The sequence below is a fragment of the Bombina bombina genome, chromosome 4, assembly GCF_027579735.1.
Source record: "Bombina bombina isolate aBomBom1 chromosome 4, aBomBom1.pri, whole genome shotgun sequence".
Classification (NCBI taxonomy): domain Eukaryota; kingdom Metazoa; phylum Chordata; class Amphibia; order Anura; family Bombinatoridae; genus Bombina; species Bombina bombina.
In genome coordinates, this window is record NC_069502.1 from 971,503,818 (window position 1) to 971,528,584 (window position 24,767).

The following is a 24,767-nucleotide window of genomic DNA, read 5'->3' on the forward strand; positions in this document are numbered from 1 at the left end:
TTAATATGTTTAAGGCTACAGGAATGTAGACTTGACAGTTCATTTGTATAAAATACAGCAGGGACACATATCTATGTAGATAGACAGATAGATAGATAGATTAGATCACTCTGAAATGTTGTATTAGTTACAAGAGTACAAATAGAATGTAAAATAAATGGAAATAATAAAGAAAAAATAAGACAATAAAAAAATAAACAAATTAAAAAGAAATTTGTACCTATAGATGTCATTTATATGAAGTTTTTGTGAAACGCACAATAAATTACAAAGCATCAAGTGTTAGAAAACCAGCGCTTGTCTTTTGTTTTTAATAAGAATTGCCAGAACAAAAACTGGCTGGCTGTTGAAGCAATAAGTTGCACTTCATGTCCTAAGGAAACATTACCGAGCATTTTTGCTTCATTAATCCCTGACCTTAGTGCCTCAGCAGCATAATCCCCCATTTAGTATTAGCAACAACGGTTTGTGCTGTGAGGGGCTCCTGCACTCCCCTCCCTTCTCCCTGGTCCACACCCCCTGATAGGCAAGCGGCAATTCAAGCATTACTTCTCAGCTCAGCGAGAAATCTACACTATTGAATGAGCTGGAGCACATTGCTTAGGGGAAGTTCATTAACCTTGCTAGGTTTGGAGGTTAACAGGAGAGCCCAAAGAAAAGAGCTATGCTGAGCTACTCCAGTGTAAAAAAACAAATTAAAATGAATGTCATCACTCCTTTTGATATTCATTAGTTCATTCATCAGACCGAATGCGCTCTTTAAATTTGCCGGCAGTTATCTATGAGAAACAGGTGTACATCTGTCACAATTGGCTTTTATATACAGACCAAAATATAGAGCATAAGAGCAAGGGAACAAACAAATTTAACATAAGTTAAGGGTCACTTAAAGAACGATAGTGATCACAGTAGTGCTTAGATAAAACAGAATGAGTTTAAAAATCGTTTGGCAATCTGGCTGCTAAAATAGGCACATTCACAATTTCTGCACAATTTAAAGGGACATGGCAGGTGGAACCAAAGACAATATTGTACATACAAAGATAAAAGCTCCTTGAGATGCATTCAAATATTTGTTGCTCCTTAGACATAAATAGGTTGTAAATTCTTTACTTCCATTGAGGTTCTGATTTTATTGTTGTCCATGGCTTTATCAGGAGGAGTCTGCCAGTCAGCATAACAGGCCTGTATACTGATGGGCACTGATATAGCTACTAGTACCTCTCTCTAGACACAAGAATGGTATGGTAAGAGGCTGGGTGAGGCTGCAGACTAAGGTCAAATTGTGTTAAAGGGACATTAAACACATTTCATGCACTTCTCTCTAATCGTGGGTGCTGAAGGAGAGTTACATCAGCACTGGAATGTAGTAAGAGCTAGATTTAAACATGGCGGCACCCATTGCTAGAGGGAGGCAGGGAATGATCAATACTATGCTTACAAAATGCATTTCCTTTAAATGATCAAAACACATATTTTGTATATTGGAGCCACATGGTAGTGCATCCATAGCTTAGAGAGACATATAAGTGCCTTTAAGAAAATCTCAAACCAGTGATCTTGTTTAAGTCTTTACCTACATACTTAAATTATTTTTTTATGGAAACCAAGGAGACATATATCAACTAGGCTGGTTAGTCATTCAATCTGTCTTTAATCTAAGTAGGAGAATTATTCTGTTTCTATTGAGACAACTGTCTCACTTGTCTGGTACGGCCTGATGAAGAACCCATCTCATAACCAGCCTTTTTAAAAAAACCTTCCCAATATCTTTCTCTGTCACTCTGACTCAAACCCTAACTTATCTTCATATTTCCTGATCCTTTAAAGCTTGCTCTTATCTCATTCATGCTAAACAAGCCCTTAAAGGAACATGAAACCCAACATGTTTATTTCATGATTCAGATAAAGCAAACCATTTTAAACAACATTCCACTTTACCTTTATCATCAAAGTTGCTTCATTCTCTTGGTATCCTTTATTAAAGGAACAGCAATACAATAATGAGAACCAGCTGAACACACACTGAGTGAGCCACTGTCAAGAGGTATATATGTGCAACCACCAATTAGCAGGAAGCTCACAGTAGTGCATTGCTGCTCCTGAGCCAGCAAGGTATAATTTTCAACAACCAAGAAAATTAAACAAATTAGATAATGCAAGCAAATTGGAAAGTTGTTTAAAACTGTATGCTCTATCTGAATCATATAATTGCAGTTCCCCGTTAGAGGAGACCCTGAGTGCACCTGTATCAATAACATTAGTCTCGTACTTGGTATGGATTTCCCCAAAATAAGACTGTCAAAAGTCATCCAGGACAGCACTAGTTCATGCTTGTATATGTAGATGTAGGATGCCACTTACCCCCGCTTCACGGCACACGCTTATGGTGTAAGTTACTCCAGCCCTTGGGAGATCTCTCTCCTAGGCTCTGTTATCGTCAAGGTACTCTTCCGCTGTTGTGTGCTTGGAGCCACTTCACTCGACAAACTATCTCCACTCAGTCTAGGCGTGGCTCGACCGCCGTCGTACCTCCACAAAACACCGTCACAGATCATCAAAAATTGTGGCCGGCTACTGGGGGTTCAAGTGGATGCTTATCTCTGATATAGGTTCCAGCGATGTATCAAAGCCCGGATCTATGGGTACTCAACTCCGAGTGTTTATCAGCTTACTAGGATCAGTGCCGTCTCTCTGCCATAAAGGCCAAAAAATAGTATAAAAAATTGCAAGCCGGGAGATGCAGCATCTTGAATAAAACTTGTCTTTATTTGTCTTCATTAAAACAAACAATTAGCAAATAATTGCCCTCTAGCATGATGAAAAGATTACGCGTTTCGGCAGTAGTGCCGTACTCATAGCTCTCTATACTACTTACTACTGCTGAAACACGTAAGCTTTTCATCACGCTAGAGGGCAATAGTTTGCTAATTGTTTATGTTTTAATGAAGACAAATAAAGACAAGTTTTATTCAAGATGGTGCATCTCTTGACTTGCAATTTTTTATTCTATCTGAATCGCACAAGAAAAAAAATTGGGTTTCATGTCCCTTTAATTGATCAGACCTTGCCCTTTAATTATTACTTATTCTTCTTAATACATTTTGCCTTCAGCCTATTAGAATGATTAATCTACACAAACCTAACACACTTTCTCTCATCCACGTCCTAATTAGACTCCCACCAATCAGGTTTCCACCCTAAATACACAAGAGAAATGACACTCATACAGGTAGCTAATAATCAATCTACTTGCTGCTAAAGCAATAGTCTACTTCTGCCTTTTTATTCTAATAAACATCTCAGAAATTGGTAAATCACCACCTCCTCTTACAAATCCTTAACTCATCTGGAGTATGAGATGCAGCATCTACATTGTTTGCATTTTGCAGATCTGAGTAAATGTATAAATAAATATACCAAGTAAAGTTCCAGTACCAAGTATAGTTTCAGTACCAAGTATAGTTCCAGTACCAAGTGGAGACATTCAAAATATTTCTTCCTAAGACATCACAACCTCCATACTCAACAAAAATCACAAAACATGTCTACAATTAACTCCTGGATGACCACACACTACTTATCCATCAATATCTGAAAACTCATATTCTACTTTTTCTCCACTCCAGTATCGGCCACACAGCAGGAAATATTACTGTGTTATCACTACTTTTACCTACATCTTCTGTCTAGCAGTCACACTTTGACTTTTCAATCTATCTCACTCTACATATACAAGCAATTTCCAAAGCCTTCCTTTCTTGCATACATAACAGATCTTGAATCCACCCTTTCCTCACATAAAATACAGCTAACATGTTAATAAATCCACTTATCTATCTTGCATGGATCACTGCAACTTACTTCTTATTTGCCTACCCTCACAGATCTCTCCCCAACCCGGTCTAATATGAATGAATCTACCAGTTTAATTTACCTAACTCAATTTGACACCAGCCATACATCTGTCAGGAACTATAATGGCATTCCACATAATACAAAACTAAATACAAATTGTTACCTGCAGACCTATAAAAATAATTCCACAGTCATCTTACAGACCACCCTCTTTGGCCTACATGTCGTTGGTCTATTCTGCTCCATCCTTTCCTCTTCTCTAAAGACTTCTATTGCACCACTTTAAGAAGTTCTATATACCTCTTTCTGTCACACTGTCTCCTACATTTCAAAGCTTCAGGCGCTCTTTGACAAATCAAATGTTTAGAGATGTTTACAACCTCAGCACCATAACTCATCAAAATAAAACTTAACGGGGGCGGAGCTAACCGTCAAGCTGGAGAGACGTGTTTCACGGGAGCTCCTGGCTTTTCTGCTGAAGGAGGTGGTTTATAGTTTGAAAGTTTGGGCACCAAAGTGTTTGTTGCTGTGGATTACACTTCTGGAGACCTAGGAGCTCTTTACTTTAGAGAACTTTCTATTGGAACGTCGAGGACCAGGCTGGTTGCAGCGCCAGGACTTTGGTGTGGAGCCACAGTCTCTGAGCTGTTGCTGTCCTGTCGGGTGGCTGTGGAATTTGGAGTGGCTGTGTCGCTCTACTCCGGAGGGTTGGGGCTCCACTCCGGAGTTGCCGGTCGACACCCGACACTGACGGCGGGGACTGTGGAGCTCGGACAAACCGGACCATAGTCTGCTCCGCGCGCCACTCTGGCGCTCTGCTCCTGTTTGACCCCTTTCTTGCCTGGCTGCTTCCATCTTGCTGGGACCCCCCCCTGACCGCAACATCAATTGGAGTTGCAGACTGAGGGAGTACCCTCACATGCTTCTGGAGTGCTCTCGGACTAAAAGTGCGCCTATTGACCGTTGGCGCGAAAACCCGCCATCTTAGCAACCGCCAGCCTCCCTCTACGGCGGTCACCTGAACTCCCGGCAGCATCCAGTCTCAGGGGGATAACGATCTGGGTTATTGAAGACCCCTACCTCAGCACGAGCCTCCTTAGAGCTCCGGAGGGTCGGGGCTCCGCTCCGGAGCTGAGGCTGTCTCTCTCCCACTAACTCAGGATCCAGACCGGGCCGCTTGTCTCTGTGAGTGGCTGGGAGGCACCTGGCACTGTCCTTCCTTTGGCTTCCATCTGACCGGAGGGACCGGCTTTTTGGCAGTTCTCCAGCTGGGACACTGGTAAGCCTGCATCTACATATACCCTTCAGCTCTTGGGCCTGAACAGTGAGGAGACTCGATTTGTCCTCCCTCCCTCCTTTCACATCAGTCTACCCCTTTGATTAAGGTGGGTCTGTAAGGGCCAGCCAGTGTATTTTACAAACCCTCCACTATTAAGGCCTTACTTCTATATATGTGAACCCCCAGGGACTCTGCAGACCTACCTGGCTATATCTTGTATGTACTTCACAAAGCCCTTACCACTGAGTGAAGCAAGCCCACTTTGATAATCACACCCTCCCTGTGAATTCCCATACCTACAAGTTATCCAGCACAGCTAATGGCTCCTCACATTGGTTAATTTCTAAGTCTGTCTTGTGAACTGGACATTTTCCTGCACTTTCAACTCCACAGTGACTGCCCATATAGCTGTGCCTGGACTGTGCCACTATTACCTTATTAGTGCTTAGTTTATGTGCTACTTCTATTAGGCTGCTGCGTCAGCATATAATCTCTGCAGCTTAGGCTCAGAGTGGAGTGTTGGTTTTGTTTTTTCTTTTACTGTCTCAGTACATATTTGTCTCTTGGGTATACATGTATGTTTATCCTGCATTCTAAGTTCTATCCTCATCCAGGGACTTTAAGCTATACTTCAATTAAATTGCATTGGGGTACATTATAACATAGCAAGCTGTTATAGACTGTTGTAATTACATTACCTGTCAGGGGTTAGGAATATCCCTCAGTCTCCAATGAGCCCCTCCTAACTTCCTCGGTGGCGCCAGTAGCCAATAATGTAAAGGGACTAGCCACTTGAGGCTCAGGGCTCACAGTTGGCCCATTTACTAATCTACCCTCTCAGCTGTGGCAGTAGCTTAGATACCTCTGTAACCCCCCAAAGTAGATTGTTTTCTATGTTACCTACCTTTCTCCTTTTTCCCACAGGGGGCTGATTTTGAAATCACCTTACATATTTGATACAAATCACAGTAGACCTTTTTACTCTGTATTCCCAGACACTCTCTCCATCCCTTTCCCGCTGTACACAAGTGCAGTGGGTCATACCCCCACGACTGAGGCCACTGTCATAGAATTGTGATTTATTGTGCTGCTGCGTCAGCTTCTGTTTCTCTGCGGCCCAGCTCAGAGTGGAGTGTTTTATTTTATTTTTGTGTTGTGACCTTGCATAACTTGCTGTTTTCCTTTCACAGGTCGATTGGTATTTAACTTTTTAGAACCCAGTTGCTCCTGCCTGTTTGTCGCACTTATGTAAACCGTTAACTAATAGAGAGTGCAAATTTAGCCTCACACCCTGTGCGCTAACCGGCAGAAGTCACTGTTCCAGGTACTCTGGGCTTAGCTGCCCATTTGTGTGTTAATATCACTTTCTATCATTGAACCCCCCCCCCTCTCGGACTCATCCTTTCCGGCCTGCTTACGTGGGCTGGTCACTACCACTCCCCTTTTTCCCTTCCTCCAGGTCGTATCCCTCCTTCCCTGAGTCCGAGGGGCATACCCCCCTTAAGAATTTTAGAGGTGCCTCACTACAAGTAAAGGGGTAATCTAAATAAGGCGCCCACCTGGCTTCTTTCTCCACCTGAGTTGGCATCTTTTGATACATACAAAGCCTTGTAGGGTAGCATGCTGCCCATTCACGCCGCTATGGGGAGGTAGAGGTTACAGGTGGTCGGCTGGCCCTACTCCGTTACACAATACTAACGTGCATGTGTATTATCCTCTTTTTATTTTATTAGCCTGTTGGGTCCAATAGCCCCCATATCTATTTCTAATTCAGGCTCATTGGTTTAGTTGGAGGTTCTCTCTTCTCATACGAAAATGCCACACAACTCCAGGAGACACTCGAAGACACCAGGTTCTGTGAAAAAAACGGTCCTGGATCATTTCACACAACCTCCCAAAGACCTGACCGAGGATTCCAATGAAGGTCTGAGTGAGTCTGAGTCTCTGGGGGATGGATCCCAACCTGACCATATGCCCCAAGTGAGCTCACAACATCTAATAACGGAGGCAACTCTTAAGAAAATGCTTGCAAACCAAACTATCTCCATAACCAAGGAAATCCAGCGCAATCATGCTGAACTCCGTAAAGACATCTCTGAGATAGGTGACAGGGTGGACTCCCTGGAAAGAAAACAGGACGATCTTGCCACTGACCATACAAATTTATTGTCCTACTCGGAATCTCTTGCGGATCAAATCAGCCAGCTGGAGTTCAAACTTGCTGATGTGGAGGATAGGGCACGCAGAAACAACGTAAGGTTTAGAAAAATTCCAGAGGACATCCAACCGGCAGAGATTCAAAACTTCCTGAAAGATCTCTTTAAAGAACTGCTGGGACCAACAGAGGGGCTGACAGACACCATGGAAAGGGCCCACAGAGCCTTACGACCTAGAACAGTCTCTCAGGAGAAACCGAGAGATGTCATAGTCTGCTTCCACAGTTTTATCTTTAAAGATAGACTCATGCAGGCGGCCTTTCGGAAGCCGCAGACATCGGAAAGATTTAAAGACATACAACTGCTGCCCGACCTATCCGCACACACTCTGCAGCACCGGAGATACTTCCAGCCAGTTACACAGATTCTTCGCAGGGAGAGTATTAAGTAGATGGGGTTACCCTACTAAACTAATAATCACAAAAGACAACAAATCATTCACTGTGACCTCTCTTTCTCAGGGGACTTCTCTCCTTGGCCAATGGGGACTCATGGCAGTAGACTCACGGGGACCCCCGGCTGTTCAGTCTAAGTTAAGAGTCACAGCCCCCGAATGGTCTGTTAAGGAACAAAGGCCTAAGAGGATGAGAACACAGCAGCCTACTGACGAAATCCAATTAGAGTCTCCATCCTCCTGAATATGAGCTTACTTATGTTTATTTTGCAGGTCTGATAAGATACAATTTGCCTACCCCTACTCTCATCACCTTGTGTTGCTATGTTAACAATGTAACGGAGTAGGAGCTGTATTGTCTCAAAAATGTGACTTCTTAATCATATATGCCCACTTTCTACTGTTTCATGCTAGACTTATGTGTTTTCACTGTTCATTGCTTTCCGATGTTACATGTTAGGCCCTTGTGTTCCACTAGTCTTATATAATACAGGCATGACGCGATAGAATGTTCCTACCTCTGCTCTCTCTATTTTTTGCTGATACGCTGACGCGTCACTGAGCAGGGTCTGCATTGATTGAAACTATGTGTTTACAATGTTCATTACATTCTGTCGTTTCATGCCAGACCTCTGAGTTCACCCTGTTTTTTTATTTTTTATTTTACAGGCACAATAAGATAAAATGTCCTTAACCCCAATCTCCTCACTCTTTGTTGATATTTTAAAGTGTTCATGAGAAGGGTCCGCATTGACTAAAATATGCAGCCTTTGATCATATGTAACCACATTCTATTGTTTTATGTTGGCATGTATGTGCAGATTGCTTATTGTATCCACTGCTTCCTATCAGGTTCCTGTGCTCATTTTAGCTCATTATGTTTTGGTCACGCCTACTATGGGGCCCACAGGTTTACATTTTCTTGCACCTTAGTTTACTATTTCATTGTCTAGTCACTCAGATAGTGGAGTGGGGCTGGACCTTCCAGCTCCTCTCATACATTTGCCCTTAGCTCCCCCCCCTATAGGTTAACCCACACCAGGGTTCCACCTAGGTGGACTATTTCCACCTGTGTTGTCAGTACATTTCCGCCTTACACTCTGACTAACCCCTTCCCCTCCCATCCCCTACATACCTCATTCCAAGACCTTAACCTAAGTCTCCCAGATCTCCCTACTGCCCACCCACTCCCCTGGGCTAGTAGTGGACCATGTCCCGATTACGAATATGCACACATAATTCCAGGGGCTTAAACTCTCCCTTTAAAAGGAGCCTACTCACTCGCATGCTTAACCACCACAACCCCGATGTTGTGTTTCTGCAAGAAACGCACTGGATGTTAGACTCTCCCCATAGATTCCACTCTCGCTCATATACGACCATAGAATGCTCTTCATTTACAAAAAAAGCACGAGGGACTGCGGTCCTGATTCACAGGAGGGTAGCTTACGAGGAAATTGAGGTAATAAGGGACCCCCAGGCTAGATACACTATAGTAGTCTGCAAACTTGATCACGCCACACACACCCTAGTTTCAGTATACCTTCCCAATACCCAACAACCTGCTTGCCTCAGAAAAATTCTGAGATTAATCGACCTACACAAACAGGGCAGGGTCATAATAGCGGGGGACTACAACATGATCTGGGACACTAAACTAGACCGCAAGATGTTATCCCCAACCAAGACCACCTCCCAACTAACTCTCCTCTCCACACGCTTTAAATCAATTATGTCTGAATTTGGATATTATGACATCTGGCGCTCATTACACGCTACAGACAGGGATTTCACCCACTTCTCCCAGGCACACAGAACCTATTCTAGGTTAGACCATATTTTCCGCTCGGCAACGACCCTGGACTCAGTACTCCAATCTAGTATCCCCCTCTGCTCATGGTCAGATCACGACCCAGTACTGGTGGACCTACACACCAGTGACCCTTGTCTTCATAAAAGCAGGTGGTCCCTTCCGCGCAACATTCTAGCAGACATCCCCTTCAGGGAAGAGCTACGAAGAGATCTTATAGAACTTATTCAACTTAACGATAATGGTCAGACAACTGATGATACACTCTGGGGAGCTATTAAAGCGGTATCCAGAGGCTATATCATCCGCAAGCAAGCTCGCCTTAGGAAACTGGCTGGACTTTCCTTAGCCCAAGCCCACTGCAAACTTCGGCTGCTTGAATCCTCCAACAGAGCTAACGTCTCTGAAGTACTGACCTCTCAGATCTCAGCCGTACGTGCGCATATTAATCACCTAGAGTTGCGGCACACCCAAGAAAACCTCACAAAACTTAAGCAGTTATTTTATTATAAAGGCAATAGGGCCGACACTTTGTTAGCACACAAATTGCGTCAGCGGAATAGCTCTTCTCGCATACACCAAATTTTTCACAACAACAAGACCCATAAACTTCCCTCACAGATAGGGGACTGCTTCTCAGACTACTATTCTAAACTCTACAACCTTGAGGGCACTGAAGTTAAAGCCCCTGCCTCCACACAACAGATTAAAACATTTCTAGAGTCCCTAAATTTACCGTCCTTAACTACGGAACAACAAGAGTCTCTGTCCAACCCATTTACACAGCTGGAAATTAAGCAGGTCATCCAGCGCCTCAAATCTCTTAAGGCCCCCGGCCCAGATGGGTTCCCCGCACAGTTCTACAAAACTTATAGTCGAGAACTAATACCACTGCTCCTTAGGTTTTTTAATACTGCCAGGCAAGAGGGAAGTTTCAATTGAGAATTCTTGGAGGCTGAAATTATTATGATTCCCAAACCAAACAAGGACCCCTCCTACTGCCCCAACTATAGGCCCATCTCGCTTATAAACGTTGATATAAAAATCTATTCCAAACTTCTCGCTAATCGAATATGCAAACTTCTGCCTACCCTAGTCAACCCAGATCAAGTAGGATTTGTACATAATCGTGAGGGCCCGGATAACACTAGGCGCCTTATCAATATTGCTTGCGAATCGACAAGAATGAACAAGCCTTTCTCGGTTATCTCTCTGGATGCCGAGAAGGCTTTTGACAGGGTCAGATGGAGTTACCTGTGGGAGACTCTTGTCGCCTTCAAATTTCCCTCTGACATACGCCTCGCGATCCAAGCTTTATACTCCAACCCCACGGCAACGGTCAGGGGGGTAGGGTTCCATTCGTCTTCATTCCCCATTTTTAATGGCACAAGGCAGGGTTGCCCACTTTCTCCGCTCCTGTTTGCGCTGGCAATCGAGCCTCTAGCGGAAACAATACGCACTGACAGGGACATTGTAGGAATTACACTTTCTGGCTCCAAACACAACATCGCATTGTTTGCAGATGATGTGACGGTGTTTTCTGCAGATCCGCTTCGTACAATCCCTAGACTGTTGAAGATCCTTGAGGACTTTGGCTCCCTTTCCTTCTACAAGCTAAATACCCCCAAAACGGAAATTTACTTGTGGGGGTTTCCCCAAAACTATGTCACAGCCCTCCAAAGACAATTTGACTTCAAGTGGTCTAGCAAAGGGATTACTCACCTTGGAGTTCAAATCTCTAATGATTTGAAACAGATGGTTAAGGACAACTATTTACCCCTCTTAGCGGACCTAAGAGCGTTAAAACATGTTTGGGATCATAAGAACATCTCTTGGATGGTCCGTATAGCGTCCCTTAAGATGTCGTTCCTCCCTCGGCTCACCTATATATTTAGATGCCTTCCAATCAGAATACCCACTCACCTTTTGCTACAGTTTCAAAGTGAGTGTACAAAATTTATTTGGCAAAACAAAACTCCTAGAATAGCTCACAAAATCCTGCAGTTCCCTGTCCAGGGAAGCTATGCTTACGCACATCTCCCAGTGGGGAGTGCTCCACTCACAAGACAGGTGGAGAGACATTGAACAAGCCTCATTACCGTTTGATATATGCCTAAAAGATCTAATCTGGACTCCGGTCCATAGCCGCAGAACCCTAAAGATACATAACTCTGTAGTTTTGGAATGCCTGGCAATCTGGGATAAGATCCGGCACCGTAAACTAATTGCGCCACACCCCTCCCCGATCACCTCCATCCCAGGCCTCTTTACAGGTCTAGCAGAAACACACCCCAATACGTGGGCTAGGTTGGGTGTAAAACAAGTTTCAGACTTTTGGTCAGAGACTAATGTCGATGGATATCTCTCGCTGTCTAAGGACAGACCAGGCGAAGACATCCCACCCTACCTCCTATTCGAGTTCACCAGGATCAAGAGTTTCCTCTCTAGCTGGGGCTTTTTTCCCTCTGCTCCACGTCAGCTCACCCCATGGGAGTCTGTATGGAAAGGAGGACGTAGACTCCACAAACCTCTTTCGAGACATTATAGCCTGCTGGACGGTACTGTGCCCCCAGACTTGGCCCCGCACCTACGCAAGTGGGACACTATTCTTCACTCTCGAATCTCGGCGGATGCCTGGCAGGGGTCCCTCACCTTAACCAAAAAATCATTGCATTGTGTGACAATGTTCGAAACCTATTATAAAGTTATTTCCCAATGGTATCTGGTCCCCGCGCGGCTATCTAAGATGTTCCCGACATCTACTCCGCAATGCTGGAGGGAATGTGGCTCCCACGGAAATATGCTTCACATATGGTGGGAATGTCCTAAGTTGACTCCCCTGTGGAACACCTGTTTCCGTACCCTGTCTGCCTTTGGGATCCAGCTACCAAAAAACCCTGCCACTGCACTCCTACACCTAAACCTACAGGCCCTTCCTAGACATCAGCAGATTCTCTGCGTTTATCTCCTGTCATCGGTTAAAACCAATATTGCCAGGTACTGGAAAAAAACATCCCCCCCTCGTTGGCCTGATATTCTCAAAACAATGGCTTACTTACATGCTATGGAAAAGGACATATTCTATAGTTTGGACAGAAGTGACCTTTTTGACATGATTTGGACTGACTGGACAGACACACATGACTCCACATGGCTTCCCCAGGTTAGAGTTTAAGAATCCTCGTTACGTACGCCTCAGGCGATCCCCGGCAGTATTTCCCTCTCCCATCCTTACAGATGAACCCTTCCCCCACCCTCTTACCCTTCTTTAACAGCTGTTTGGAAATGTATTGACTCTATCTTTGAAACTTGAATGTCTCAGTTGTAATTTTTCCATGATACTTTCTTCATGTTATGCACTGAAATTTGCAGGGGACCTGCGAGTCCCCATTTACTGTTATATATTCTTAAAAATCAATAAAAACTATTTGAAAAAAAAACAAACAAAAAAACTTAACTGTGCCTCTTTTCACTCTTTCTGAATTAACAAATTGTTTGTTAAACTCAGAAAAGCAGCTTATACACTATGTCTTATTGCTACCTAAACCTCTTGATTATAAGATCTAGGGAGTATGGCCTTTCTTTCCCTTCATTATTCATTTGTACTGCCAAGTCTATTATCTGAATTGTAACACTAAAAGTGTAATATTATATATACTTAACTGATTATGTACTCACTACTACTGAATACAGGGGTGCTTTATAAATAATAACATAATTTATGTAAGAACTTACCTGATAAATTAATTTCTTTCATATTGGCAAGAGTCCATGAGCTAGTGACGTATGGGATATACAATCCTACCAGGAGGGGCAAAGTTTCCCAAACCTCAAAATGCCTATAAATACACCCCTCACCACACCCACAATTCAGTTTAACGAATAGCCAAGTAGTGGGGTGATAAAGAAAGGAGTAAAAAGCATCAACAAAGGAATTTGGAAATAATTGTGCTTTATACAAAAAAATCATAACCACCATAAAAAAGGGTGGGCCTCATGGACTCTTGCCAATATGAAAGAAATTAATTTATCAGGTAAGTTCTTACATAAATTATGTTTTCTTTCATGTAATTGGCAGGAGACTATGAGCTAGTGAAGTATGGGATATCAATATCCAAGATGTGGAACTCCACGCAAGAGTCACTAGAGAGGGAGGGATAAAAATAAACAACAGCCATATGATGAAAAATTAATCCACAACCCAAAATATAAGTTATTCTTATGAAGAAAAGAAAAACGTAAAACATCAGCAGAAGAATCAAACTGAAACAGCTGCCTGAATAACTTTTCTACCAAAAACTGCTTCTGAAGAAGCAAATAACATCAAAACGGTAAAATTTAGTAAATGTATGCAAAGAGGACCAAGTCGCTGCTTTGCAAATCTGATCAACTGAAGCTTCATTCTTTAAAGCCCACTAAGTGGAGACTGATCTAGTAGAATGAAATGTAATTCTCTGAGACGGGGCCTGACCCGACTCTAAATAAGCTGAAGAATCAAAAGTTTTAACCAAGAAGCCAAGGAAATAGCAAGAGGCCTTCTGACCTTTCCTAGGACCAGAAAATATAACAAATAGAGTAGAAGTCTTCCTGAAATCTTTAGTAGCTTCAACATAATATTTCAAAGCCCTTACCACATCCAAAGAATGTAAGGATCTTTCCAAAGAATTCTTAGGATTAGGACACAAGGAAGGGACAACAATCTCTCTACTAATGTTGTCTGAATTCACAACCTTAGGTAAAAACTTAAATGAAGTCCGCAAAACCGCCTTATCCTGATGAAAAATCAGAAAAGGAGACTCGCAAGAAAGAGCAGAAAGCTCAGAAACTCTTCTAGCAGAAGAGATAGCCAAAAGGAACAACACTTTCCAAGAAAGCAGTTTAATGTCCAAAGAGTGCATAGGCTCAAATGAAGGATCCTGTAACGCCCTCAAAACCAAATTAAGACTCCAAGGAGGAGAGACTGAATTAATTACAGGCTTAATACGAACTAAAGCCTGTATAAAACAGCGAATATCAGGAAGATTAAAAATCTTTCTGTGAAAAACAACAGAAAGAGCAAAGATTTGTCCCTTCAAGGAACTTGCAGACAAACCCCTATCCAAACCATCCCTGAGAAACTGTAAAAATCTAGGAATTCTAAAAGATTGCCAAGAGAATTTATGAGAAGAACACCATGAAATGTAAGTCTTCCAAACTCTATAAGAAATCTTCCTAGAGACAGATTTACAAGCTTGTAACATAGTATTAATTACTGAGTCAGAGAAACCTCTATGACTTCGTACTAAGCCAGGGGTGTCCAAACTTTGCTCTCCAGAGGTTTTGGAACTACATTTCCGATGATGCTCAGCCAGCATTTTATCTAGCTGAGCATCATGGGAAATGTAGTTCCAAAACCTCTGGAGAGCAAAGTTTGGACACCCCTGTACTAAGCGTTCAATTTCCATACCTTCAAAGTTAATGATTTGAGATCCTGATGGAAAAACGGACCTTGAGACAGTAGGTCTGGCCTTAACGGAAGTGGCCAAGGTTGGCAACTGGACATCCGAACAAGATCCGCATACCAAAACGGGTGAGGCCATGCTGGAGCCACCAGCAACACAAATGATTGTTCCATGATTATTTTGGAGATCACTTGGCGGGAAGATATAAGCAGGTTAATAACACCAAGGAAGTGTCAGAGCATCCACTGCTCCCGCCTGAGAATCCCTGGACCTGGACAGGTATCTGGGAAGTTTCTTGTTTAGATGAGAAGCCATCAGATCTATTTCTGGAAGACCCCACATCTGAACAATCTGAGAAAACACATCTGGATGGAGAGACCACTCCCCTGGATGTAAAGTCTGACGGCTGAGATAATCCGCCTCCCAATTGTCTAAACCTGGGATATGAACCGCAGAAATTAGACAGGAGCTGGATTCCACCCAAACAAGTATCCGAGATACTTCTTTCATAGCTTGGAGACTGTGAGTCCCACCCTGATGATTGACATATGCCACCATTGTGATATTGTCTGTCTGAAAACAAATGAACGGTTCTCTCTTCAACAAAGGCCAAAACTGAAGAGCTCTGAGAACTGCACAGAGTTCTAAAATATTGATTGGTAATCTCGCCTCTAGATTTTCAAACCCCTTGTGCTGTCAGAGATCTCCAGACAGCTCCCCAACCTGAAAGACTCGCATCTATTGTGATCACAGTCCAGGTTGGCCGAACAAAAGAGGCCCCTTGAATTAAACGCTGGTGATTTAACCACCACGTCAGAGAGTGTCGAACATTGGGATTTAAGGATATTAATTGTGATATCTTTGTATAATCCCGGCACCACTGATTCAGCATTCAAAGCTGGAGAGGTCTCATGTGAAAACGAGCAAAAGGAATCGCGTCCGATGCTGCAGTCATGAGGCCTAAAACTTTCATGCACATAGCCACTGAAGGGAATGACTGAGACTGAAGGTGCCGACATGCTGCAACCAATTTCAAACGTCTCTTGTCTGTTAGAGACAAAGTCATGGACAATGAATCTATCTGGAAACCTAAAAAGGTGACCCTTGTCTGAGGAATCAAGAAACTTTTTGGTAAATTGATCCTCCAACCATGTTTTCGAAGAAACAACACTAGTTGATTTGTGTGAGATTCTGCAGAACGTAAAGACTGAGCTAGTACCAAGATATCGTCCAAATAAGGAAACACTGCAATACCCTGTTCTCTGATTACAGAGAGTAAGGCACCTAGAACCTTTGAAAAGATTCTTGGAGCTGTTGCTAGGCCAAATGGAAGAGCAACAAATTGGTAATGCTTGTCTATAAAAGAGAATCTCAGGAACTGATAATGTTCTGGATGAATCGGAATATGAAGGTAAGCATCCTGCAAGTCTATTGTAGACATATAATGTCCTTGCTGAACAAAAGGCAGAATAGTCCTTATAGTCACCATCTTGAAAGTTGGTACTCTTACATAATGATTCAAAATTTTCAGATCCAGAACTGGTCTGAATGAATTTTCTTTCTTTGGGACAATGAATAGATTTTAATAAAACCCAAGACCTTGTTCCTGAAAAGGAACCGGCATGATTACCCCTGAAACCTCCAGATCTGAAACACACTTCAGAAAAGCCTGGGCTTTTACTGGGATGCGTGAGAGAAAAAATCTTCTCACAGGAGGTCTTACTCTGAATCCTATTCGGTACCCCTGAGAGACAATGCTCTTAATCCATTGATTTTGCACAGAATTTGCCCAAACATCCTTGAAAAACCTTAATCTGCCCCCTACCAGCTGAGCTGGAATGAGGGCCGCACCTTCATGCGGACTTAGGGGCTGACTTTGGTTTCTTAAAAGGCTTGGATTTATTCTAATTTGAGGAAGGCTTCCAATTGGAAACAGATTCCTTAGGGGAAAGATTAGATTTGTGTTCCTAATTTTGAACGAAAACGATTAGAAGCCTTAGATTTACCCTTAGGTTTTTTATCCTGAGGCAAAAAAACTCCCTTCCCCCCCAGTAACAGTTGAAATAATAGAATCCAACTGAGAACCAAATAAATTATTACCTTGGAAAGAAAGAGATAGTAATCTAGACTTAGATGAAAAAGTTGAAGCAGCTGCAACATAAGCCAAAGAAATTGCAGGCCTAAGAAGATGACCTGAATATATATAGGTTTTCAAGCTATTTTTAAGATTCAAGCTTCCTATCTAAAGGATCTTTAAAGGAAGTACTATCTTTCATAGGAATAGTGGTTAATTTAGCAAGAGTAGAAATAGCCCCATCAACTTTGGGGATCTTTTCCCAAAATTCTATTGAAATTGCTGGTAAAGGATACAATTTTTTAAACCTTGCAGAAGGATTAAAAGGAGTACCCGGCTTATTCCATTCCTTAGAAATCATATCAGAAATAGCATCAGGAATAGGAAAAACCTCTGGAGTAACCACAGGAGGTTTAAAAACAGAATTTAAACGTTTACTGGTTTTAATATCAAGAGGACTAGTTTCCTCAATAGCCAAAGTAATTAACACTTCTTTTAACAAAGAACGCATATACTCCATTTTAAATAAATAGATTTGTCAGTGTCAGTATCTGAGGTAGGATCTTCTGAATCAGATAGATCCTCATCAGAGGTGGACAATTCATTATGATGTTGGTCATTTGAAATTTCATCAACTTTATGAGAAGTTTTAAAAGACCTCTTACGCTTATTAGAAGGTGGAAATGCAGACAAAGCCTTCTGAATATAATCAGTAACAAATTCTTTAAAATTCATAGGTATATCATGTACATTAGAGGTTGAAGGTACTGCAACCGGCAATGTACTATTACTGATGGACACACTATCTGCATGTAAAAGTTTATCAACTAATACAAATTACATTATATAGCCCTCGGAGATAGAAAAAGGCAAGAGGCAAAAAGCAATGGGGAAATAAATAATGAAAAAAGTTTGGCGCCAAGTATGACGCACAACGTAACTGAAATTTTTTGGGCGCCAACCATGTCCGGAAATGACACACTTGCGTCATTAACAACGCAACCCTGTGTGAGCCTCTGCGTTAATTACGACGCCGTAAATGACGAACTTGCGTCAACAGACGTGCCTTTCGCGCCAAAATTCTCGCACCAAGAATGACGCAATAAAGTGTAGTATTTGGCGCACCTGCGAGCCTAAGTCAGCCCACAATTTGAAACAAAGTAGTCAATTGAAAAAAAGAAAGAAAAAAAAAGACTAAACTCCAGGTAAGAAAAATATTTCTTAATATTAACTTTCTCCAAATATGAAACTGACAATCTGCAAAAGGAAATACATGAACCTGACTCATGGCAAATATAAGTACAATACATATATTTAGAACTTTATATACATGCATAAAGTGCCAAACCATAGCCGAGGTGTCTTAAGTAATAAAAACATACTTACCAAAAGACACCCATCCACATATAGCAGATTAGCCAAACCTGTACTGAAACAGTTATCAGTAGAGTTAATGGTATATGAGAGTATATCGTCGATCTGAAAAGGGAGGTAGGAGATGAATCTCTACGACCAATAACAGAGAACCTATGAAAAAGACCCCCGTTAGGAAAATCATTGAATACAATAGGTGATACTCTCTACGTCCCTCTGACATTCACTGTACTCTGAGAGGAATCAGGCTTCAAAATGCTGAGAAGCGCATGTCAACGTAGAAATCTTAGCACAAACTTACTTCACCACCTCCATAGGAGGCAAAGTTTGTAAAACTAAATTGTGGGTGTGGGGAGGGGTGTATTTATAGGCATTTTGAGGTTTGGGAAACTTTGCCCCTCCTGGTAGGATTGTATATTCCATACGTCACTAGCTCATGGACTCTTGCCAATTACATAAAATAAATATAATTTCTGCCTCTATCAAATACCCACATCAGGCCTCAGATGAGATACATTCCCAATAACCCCTCTAATGTCAGCTACATGCCAACATTAAATCTTAAATCAAATGTACACCCCAGTACCTCAATTAAAGCCAGCTAGATGCCAACAGACACTAGAGCAGGTGCATGCCTCAGCAACCTATTTAAAGGAACAATGTACACTAGATTTTTCTTTGCATAAATGTTTTGTAGATGATCCATTTATATAGTTCATCTAGGAGTGTATTTGTAACAATGTATAGTTTTGCTTATTTTTTTAATAACATTGTGATGATTCGCAAACTCCTAACCAAGCCCCAAAGTGTCAGATGAATACACGCTTTTACAGACTCCTGCAGGCTCCTGTTTATGCATAGAAGGAGGGGAGTGTCTGCTCTTATTGTTTTCCCAGTCCCTTTCACTGGGTGTTCCAGACTTACCTCATCAACAGTGCTAAACTGGGAGCTTCTAAGTACGTTTTTAAAAGGTTATATACTGGATTTTTAGCTCAGTATCTGTGTCTATTACATGCAGTTATATGAAAATTGGTGTACCCTGTCCCTTTAATGATATCTAGAAGTCAATAAGTGTGGCTGTTGCATGACATGGCATCTGCATTAGGAATGAGCAGTGGTGGAGCCACAAAAGAGGAGTTCAGTTGGCCCATGAGTCTGTTTGGCCCTACTTCTTTATCCCATGTTGAACTAAGTGGTCCTGGTTTGTAAACCATAAGGTGGATAAACCTGTACTTTATAAATAAGGTTACATACTGATTGGATGCCAAAAAGGGAACATGTTATTGTTTATCAGTGTACTGTACTATTACTATCTAATTGTATTAAAATCTATTTCCTCCAAACAGTATGTATGGTGGCAGATGGAAAAAAATAAAATAAATTGAAACATGAAAATGCTTTACAACAAACAGACTGCTCAACTGATTCAATGATTCAGCAGTATAATTGGTATTTCTAAGAGGGCCCACTAGCAGAAGACCCCATTCTAATGAAGAGTAGATGTTCCATTAATGTAATTAAGGAACATCCTTAAAATCATACCTAATGGAAAAAATGCAAAATACAGTCAGGATAAACATATCAGGACATACTAAATCTATACACACAGCAGATAAATGTACATTTAGCAAACAACTTCAGATTACGCAGATGTGGATTTTTTTTTTTCAGTACATCATATTACAATTCATTAGAAACCTTAAGTACTTTTAAGATAAAATATAAAGAAAATACCCCTACATGGATTATTTTTCTCTCTAAATACAGACAACCCGTCTCCCTATGGGTCATTTGTATGTGGATAATGTATGGTTATGGTGTAAAGTAAGGTTTTAGACCACAGACTGTACGAACAAGGATTTGCATGAATACTCACCAAGTCCTCCAACAGAGTAGATGGGAGATGGCGAAAAGACTTGAGCTGCAAAGTCTTCAAATGTCATCACTTCCCTGTGATTCTGGATTATTGCTTCAAGATACAGAGCTCTTTCCTCATAACTGTGGTGGCCATGTTAAGGAGAAATCAAATGTATGGAGAACAAAAACAGTAAAGTAGAATATGACAGACATTGTTTTTTTTGTTTTTTTTTAAAACAAACTTTTTTTTCTCTAAATTCTGTTTAGGTTCTAACCTAAACTAACTGAATGAACAAACATTTTGCAAGCTCTATCTGCATGCAATGCCTCATCACAAAATAAGGACTTGGTTTTCTTAATAGTACCGCCTATGTATGGTAACATGCCATTGAGAAGAAACAATTTCTTGTCTACATCTGTTCTCCCAAAAGAAAAATCAGATATTTGAAATAATTTCTGAAATATGGATCAGAAGTCGTTTTCAGAACTAACATGTAATCCGCTATTATGGTAAAATAACTATTTATTCTTATCAGTGGCGGCTGGTGAATTATGAAGATGGAGGTGCACTTGGCCCCGCCCCTGTCCACACCCCTTGAAATAAAGCCATGCCCCTCAGATTGCTCTCATATATATATATATATAACATAATTTATGTAAGAACTTACCTGATAAATTCATTTCTTTCATATTAGCAAGAGTCCATGAGCTAGTGACGTATGGGATATACATTCCTACCAGGAGGGGCAAAGTTTCCCAAACCTCAAAATGCCTATAAATACACCCCTCACCACACCCACAATTCAGTTTAACGAATAGCCAAGAAGTGGGGTGATAAAAAAGTGCGAAAGCATATAAAATAAGGAATTGGAATAATTGTGCTTTATACAAAATCATAACCACCACAAAAAAAGGGCGGGCCTCATGGACTCTTGCTAATATGAAAGAAATGAATTTATCAGGTAAGTTCTTACATAAATTATGTTTTCTTTCATGTAATTAGCAAGAGTCCATGAGCTAGTGACGTATGGGATAATGACTACCCAAGATGTGGATCTTTCCACACAAGAGTCACTAGAGAGGGAGGGATAAAATAAAGACAGCCAATTCCTGCTGAAAATAATCCACACCCAAAATAAAGTTTAACGAAAAACATAAGCAGAAGATTCAAACTGAAACCGCTGCCTGAAGTACTTTTCTACCAAAAACTGCTTCAGAAGAAGAAAATACATCAAAATGGTAGAATTTAGTAAAAGTATGCAAAGAGGACCAAGTTGCTGCTTTGCAGATCTGGTCAACCGAAGCTTCATTCCTAAACGCCCAGGAAGTAGAAACTGACCTAGTAGAATGAGCTGTAATTCTCTGAGGCGGAGTTTTACCCGACTCAACATAGGCAAGATGAATTAAAGATTTCAACCAAGATGCCAAAGAAATGGCAGAAGCTTTCTGGCCTTTTCTAGAACCGGAAAAGATAACAAATAGACTAGAAGTCTTACGAAAAGATTTCGTAGCTTCAACATAATATTTCAAAGCTCTAACAACATCCAAAGAATGCAACGATTTCTCCTTAGAATTCTTAGGATTAGGACATAATGAAGGAACCACAATTTCTCTACTAATGTTGTTGGAATTCACAACTTTAGGTAAAAATTCAAAAGAAGTTCGCAACACCGCCTTATCCTGATGAAAAATCAGAAAAGGAGACTCACAAGAAAGAGCAGATAATTCAGAAACTCTTCTGGCAGAAGAGATGGCCAAAAGGAACAAAACTTTCCAAGAAAGTAATTTAATGTCCAATGAATGCATAGGTTCAAACGGAGGAGCTTGAAGAGCTCCCAGAACCAAATTCAAACTCCAAGGAGGAGAAATTGACTTAATGACAGGTTTTATACGAACCAACGCTTGTACAAAACAATGAATATCAGGAAGAATAGCAATCTTTCTGTGAAAAAGAACAGAAAGAGCAGAGATTTGTCCTTTCAAAGAACTTGCGGACAAACCCTTATCTAAACCATCCTGAAGGAACTGTAAAATTCTCGGTATTCTAAAAGAATGCCAGGAAAAATGATGAGAAAGACACCAAGAAATATAAGTCTTCCAGACTCTATAATATATCTCTCGAGATACAGATTTACGAGCCTGTAACATAGTATTAATCACAGAGTCAGAGAAACCTCTTTGACCAAGAATCAAGCGTTCAATCTCCATACCTTTAAATTTAAGGATTTCAGATCCTGATGGAAAAAAGGGCCTTGTGACAGAAGGTCTGGTCTTAACGGAAGAGTCCACGGTTGGCAAGAGGCCATCCGGACAAGATCCGCATACCAAAACCTGTGAGGCCATGCCGGAGCTACCAGCAGAACAAACGAGCATTCCTTCAGAATCTTGGAGATTACTCTTGGAAGAAGAACTAGAGGCGGAAAGATATAGGCAGGATGATACTTCCAAGGAAGTGATAATGCATCCACTGCCTCCGCCTGAGGATCCCGGGATCTGGACAGATACCTGGGAAGTTTCTTGTTTAGATGGGACGCCATCAGATCTATTTCTGGAAGTTCCCACATTTGAACAATCTGAAGAAATACCTCTGGGTGAAGAGACCATTCGCCCGGATGCAACGTTTGGCGACTGAGATAATCCGCTTCCCAATTGTCTACACCTGGGATATGAACCGCAGAGATTAGACAGGAGCTGGATTCCGCCCAAACCAAAATTCGAGATACTTCTTTCATAGCCAGAGGACTGTGAGTCCCTCCTTGATGATTGATGTATGCCACAGTTGTGACATTGTCTGTCTGAAAACAAATGAACGATTCTCTCTTCAGAAGAGGCCAAAACTGAAGAGCTCTGAAAATTGCACGGAGTTCCAAAATATTGATCGGTAATCTCACCTCCTGAGATTCCCAAACTCCTTGTGCCGTCAGAGATCCCCACACAGCTCCCCAACCTGTGAGACTTGCATCTGTTGAAATTACAGTCCAGGTCGGAAGCACAAAAGAAGCCCCCTGAATTAAACGATGGTGATCTGTCCACCATGTTAGAGAGTGTCGAACAATCGGTTTTAAAGATATTAATTGAGATATCTTCGTGTAATCCTTGCACCATTGCTTCAGCATACAGAGCTGAAGAGGTCGCATGTGAAAACGAGCAAAGGGGATCGCGTCCGATGCAGCAGTCATAAGACCTAGAATTTCCATGCATAAGGCTACCGAAGGGAATGATTGTGACTGAAGGTTTCGACAAGCTGTAATCAACTTTAGACGTCTCTTGTCTGTTAAAGACAGAGTCATGGACACTGAATCCATCTGGAAACCCAGAAAGGTTACCCTTGTCTGAGGAATCAAAGAACTTTTTGGTAAATTGATCCTCCAACCATGATCTTGAAGAAACAACACAAGTCGATTCGTATGAGATTCTGCTAAATGTAAAGACTGAGCAAGTACCAAGATATCGTCCAAATAAGGAAATACCACAATACCCTGTTCTCTGATTACAGACAGCAGGGCACCGAGAACCTTTGTAAAAATTCTTGGAGCTGTAGCTAGGCCAAACGGCAGAGCCACAAATTGGTAATGCTTGTCCAGAAACGAGAATCTCAGGAACTGATAATGATCTGGATGAATCGGAATATGCAGATATGCATCCTGTAAATCTATCGTGGACATATAATTCCCTTGCTGAACAAAAGGTAAGATAGTCCTTACAGTTACCATCTTGAACGTTGGTATCCTTACATAACGATTCAATATTTTTAGATCCAGAACTGGTCTGAAAGAATTCTCCTTCTTTGGTACAATGAAGAGATTTGAATAAAACCCCATACCCTGTTCCGGAACTGGAACTGGCATAATTACTCCAGTCAACTCTAGATCTGAAACACATTTCAGAAATGCTTGAGCTTTTACTGGATTTACTGGGACACGGGAAAGAAAAAATCTCTTTGCAGGAGGTCTCAACTTGAAACCAATTCTGTACCCTTCTGAAACAATGCTCTGAATCCAAAGATTGTGAACAGAATTGATCCAAATTTCCTTGAAAAAACGTAACCTGCCCCCTACCAGCTGAGCTGGAATGAGGGCCGCACCTTCATGTGGACTTAGAAGCAGGCTTTGCCTTTCTAGCTGGCTTGGATTTATTCCAGACTGGAGATGGTCTCCAAACTGAAACTGCTCCTGAGGATGAAGGATCAGGCTTTTGTTCTTTGTTGAAACGAAAGGAACGAAAACGATTATTAGCCCTGTTTTGACCTTTAGATTTTTTATCCTGTGGTAAAAAAGTTCCTTTCCCACCAGTAACAGTTGAAATAATGGAATCCAACTGAGAACCAAATAATTTGTTACCCTGGAAAGAAATGGAAAGTAAAGTTGATTTAGAAGCCATATCAGCATTCCAAGTTTTAAGCCATAAAGCTCTTCTAGCTAAAATAGCTAGAGACATAAACCTGACATCAACTCTGATAATATC

General features: G+C 41.5%; 1 protein-coding gene across 2 annotated transcripts in view; it reads right to left on the bottom strand.

The window, feature by feature from the left end:
- The window catches only part of RALGAPA2 (Ral GTPase activating protein catalytic subunit alpha 2), a 1,332,894-nt gene that overhangs the window by 63,091 nt on the left and 1,245,036 nt on the right, over positions 1 to 24,767 (bottom strand). For both annotated transcript variants that reach the window (XM_053712011.1, XM_053712010.1), the window contains one exon: positions 20,323 to 20,444. In XM_053712011.1, coding sequence (XP_053567986.1) covers positions 20,323 to 20,444 — 122 coding nt within the window. The remainder of the gene's footprint in view (positions 1 to 20,322; positions 20,445 to 24,767) is intronic.